The 4,250-nt window shown below is 46.6% G+C and overlaps 1 protein-coding gene across 1 annotated transcript; it reads right to left on the bottom strand.

The window, feature by feature from the left end:
* Window positions 1-59: 59 nt before the first annotated feature.
* Window positions 60-760, bottom strand: B0H18DRAFT_1130889 (glycosyl hydrolase; the record flags this gene model as incomplete). Its single annotated transcript, XM_048035496.1, has 5 exons — window positions 60-136; window positions 208-439; window positions 501-569; window positions 623-663; window positions 712-760. The coding sequence occupies 5 exons, from the start codon at window positions 758-760 to the stop codon at window positions 60-62; spliced, it is 468 nt and encodes a 155-aa protein (XP_047884405.1).
* Between the last annotated feature and the right edge of the window lie 3,490 nt (window positions 761-4,250).

The raw sequence follows: 4,250 nt of genomic DNA on the forward strand, positions 1-4,250 counted from the left end.
CTTGCTTGTTTGTACTGCAGTCAACTAACGCACCAAGATACCCTACGCCTTCATGACCATTATACGTGTAATTTGAACCAAGGAGCTCCGCATTTCCGCTCAGGGTACCTGTGGAAGCAGAGTATGTGGTGCCGTTCTGCACGGCGTATGTACCTGCACCACACCCGTTTCAATAAGCTAATCGCAGTCGGCTAACGGTGCACTTACCAGCGTCAAGGTCCACGGTCCATACGTCGGCGTAGACGATTTGAGGATTACCGGACGACCAACTCAGCGGGTACCAGACGTAGCGGCTGTTCCCAAGCACATCTGGCTCCCAGCGATCGCCCATGTAGATCGCATTCGTTCCCAGAGGTAAATCGTAGGCATTCTGTGAAAAGTATGTGTTCGTGTCTTCCGGTGCTATGTCGGCTTGACTGGACCAATTTCCCGAGATACTCTGCCATGGGAATCGTCACGATGACTTGTGTGAGAAGGACGTCTCGCGGATGCACACTCACATCCGCGTAAAAGTACTTGTTCGGGTTGGGTGCCCATCCACTAGTGTGAGAAGCAATCAACCAGTACACCTGGAACAGTATGTCAGACTCTCAGAATGACACGGGTAATCGTCGATACGTACCCCGTCTCTCTTGACCATGCCTGGCGCTTCCAGGGTTGCACCTATCGCACAATGAGGTCTACTGCTAAGGAAACAATATGAAGGCGTACCTTTCAGTTCAGCTACGACATCCGTTACGTTGTAGTAGTCTGAATCCATTTGAAACACTAGCTCAGCTAATGTGAGCATAGTAAGTGTTACTTATCACCAGTTATCTGGCACTCAAACAGTCACATGCACTGTGGGGAAAACCTGCCACATTGGGCTCCATGCTAAGTGTTACATTCTCTCCAGTCATAAGAATGATTCCTTTGTACCTCAGGGATTGTAATTGAGATGACATTGGCACAGCAACCTCTGTTGTATTTCCCGGGTCCTGCACATCGTGTCCATCACAATCCCTGCTTCCAGCCTGAGTGTCATTTTCTCTGAGGATAACGCAAAGGCTGAGGGCCATGTTGACCCTGCCATTAACGTCAGCAACATCATCCATTTGCACATCAGGACCCATGATGGCATCCTCGCTCTTGCTCTTGCTCCCACTATCTCCTTTGTTGTGGGCTGTTGAGAACACTGTGTCACAATGCCAATGTTGCATCTGAGAATTGACAGGGGCATGTGCTGCCTGGCTTGTGTTGCACTTCTGCAGACCAATAATTTTTTTTTCTGAGTAGAGTTGTGGAACTATGGGTAAGCACATACCGGAGCCATGCTGAGTGGCCTGAGCCCGCTGGTGAGAGAGTTGGATACAGTTAAACACAGTAAAAAGAAAAGCAATGATGGGGAAATCAGCCTACCGCGCAGAGGCATGCACTACAACACATTTGGAGGGCTCCCGTGTTGGTAGAGGGTTCCCCGAAATGATTGCACTGTGACCGGCTTCTGTAGTACCGTTGCCAACACCATCAGCCCTAGCTGTGGTGCCTTTCTTGCCACCATTCTGCGGACAGTAAGAGAGACCCCTGGATATGAAAAAACAAACAATGTGTACCCTGCACAGTTTGGTCACCTTTATCTCCTTCTCCGTGTTGCCTTGGTTTTGTGCCCACCTATTTGCCCAGTTCACCTTAGTGCTGCAACAACGAGCAGATTTGTGTGTGACGCACTGCTTCATGCACTTCAGTGGTGTATCCCTCCACGAAGGTCTTCAGCTGTGCACCCCCCTTCTCCTCCCAGGTAGACAGATCCCCGTAGAGATGGTGTGGTTGTATTTCACAGCCCAGGCCTTCCACTCATACACTGAGTCATACACCATCATGCCATTGAACCAGCTTGTTGGACTCTTGGCGACCACAATAATACATGCATATGGACTGGAACATTCAATATACACTTGCATCTTGATGAGATCTGTTTAAGCTCAGTCAGTGTGAAAACAAAGGATGCCAGTGGAAGACTTACCAAGGACATGATCTGGGTCAAGATAACCATTGTGAGCATGGCAAATGAATATACTGACATTCAGTGTGGTCTCTGCTTTTTAAAAGATGAGGCATATCTGGCAGTACTTGTGGCATGAGGTTGAGTTCCAAGTAAAGACTGTGAGTGAATTCACAACGCTGCAACAGTCCTTCAGGTATTTGTTGGAGACCCAGTAGGCCATGTACACAGGGAAGAGGCTTTTGACAACATCATAGTGGTATCAGAAGACAAGGCTTGTGGGCATGCTTGGTGCAAGGCCCCAGAAATGGACAAGATCACTCACTGTGTGCTGGACAATACCATTGCAGATGTCCCCGTGCTTAGTCCACTCAGAATGCAGTTGTGAAATTTATCTAGATTTGCCGTGAATTATGATCCCTGAGGTACGAAGGTATCGTTCTTATGATGGACCACCATGAAACACCTTAGGAATTCCTCCGGAATGGCAGTTTGTTCCCACAGTGCACGTGACTTGCAGCCACCCCGATAAGCAGAGATAAGTAACTGTTAGTATGGGTTGCTTATCTGAGTCTGAAATTTCAGACTCCCAGACGACACTTGGACCAACAGATACAAACAAATGCAGTGGCTAAGCACTCAGTTATGGATATGAGGCCCATGAAACACCTTAGCAGTTCCCCAATAAGGAAACTGGTAAACATATCATGTGACTGGCAGCTTGGTGGGCCATTGCTCCAAGCGCTCACACACTGTAGGGCCTATATAGCCTCAGCCAGTAACAAATCATAGTATACATAGTATGCTCATCTGATAGCCCTTCATTCAGAGAGTATACAGAAATTCTATTGAGTGTATACAGTGGCTGGCTAACCCAGGAAATGCAAAGCAAAAAAATGCACATGTGCCTCTGCAGATTCAATCTGCTTGTTTATGACTCAAATATGGTCTATATGTACACTGCAATGTATATGTGTAGTTCAGACACTGTGGACTACTCAGTAGCTTCAATAATACAGGTAACAAGGACTATAATGGGTAATCTGAGCATCTTTTGCCATCTTATGGCCCTTGCATACAATGTAATGGTAACCATTGCAGCTCAAGGCAATCATACACTTGTCTTTGATGTATCTGTATATTTCATAGATTTTCTGCATTTCTCTGAGCCCTACATGCCCCTGTTTGTGTATGATTCCTCTTTGGGAAGGTCACATGCTCCATATGGTAATTATGCATCCACTGCTGGCTTTGTCTTGCTCACAGACACAATCTAGGGATACATACCTGAATGTGTACTTACACTATGATCTTATAGGGTTGTTCAGTACATGAGCAGTTCCAAGAGTGAAGTAGCAGGCTTATATAAGCTCACTGGGGCCACAGCAACCATCTTACCAGGTTATTGAGAATGCTATCTGATCTGATGTCAAACCCATGCAATATACAGCTTCATTCACATTGCCTGGATCATTTGAATATTGTCTCAATTTCCGCTTTTTTCTGAGCCTATACAAGCTCTCTTAAGCACAGTAACAGTCCGCACTTACATTGCTTACTAAGCGCCCATTAGGCGCCCAGATGCCGTTTGGAGGTGCATCCATGCGGAAATTTGGCCACAGTTGCACCTCCGAATGGCATGAGAGGGATGCCAAGCTGCTCTGATTGGTGACAAGCCCTTTTCTGCCCTAATCAGGCAGGCTGCCGAGGTTTTGAGCTGAGTTTGAATCTCAGCCACAGGCTCCTAGTGGCACTGTACCTGCTGTACTGTGGCCCCACTAAAATGCGGAAAATTCCCAAAATACCACTCAGGCTCACCTTGTACTGTTTGCTGTAAGTAGTGATTGGCTTCTCTCTCTAAACCCTTGGGCAGGCTATGGCATATTCAGAAAATGGTGGACACCTGTGGCACAAAGGCCACAGTTCATGCTGAGCATGCTCAGAATACTGACTCTGTGTCACATGTCAATAGCATAGCCATCAGAATTGTGGGTCCACAGAGCTTTTTCACACTGGACTGATCCTACAAAGTGATACAAAGACATTCAATGGTACAAGTTGTGTTATGCAGTTACTACTGTTGTGAGGAAATCTGTAGGCTAGCAATGTCATAAGGTGGGGGCCACCACACTACCACACATAGTATTATCAAAGTCTGATTGTCTCTGCAATGCTAGATAAATAGTAGGAAATAAGATAAAATCAGACAATCCCATGACTTCACATTGTGCTGACTGTTGTAGGCCAATGCAAGACAGTACATCTCACA

The sequence above is a fragment of the Fomitopsis serialis genome, assembly GCF_022376445.1.
Source record: "Fomitopsis serialis strain Sig1Antser10 chromosome Unknown B0H18scaffold_563, whole genome shotgun sequence".
Lineage (NCBI taxonomy): Eukaryota > Fungi > Basidiomycota > Agaricomycetes > Polyporales > Fomitopsidaceae > Fomitopsis > Fomitopsis serialis.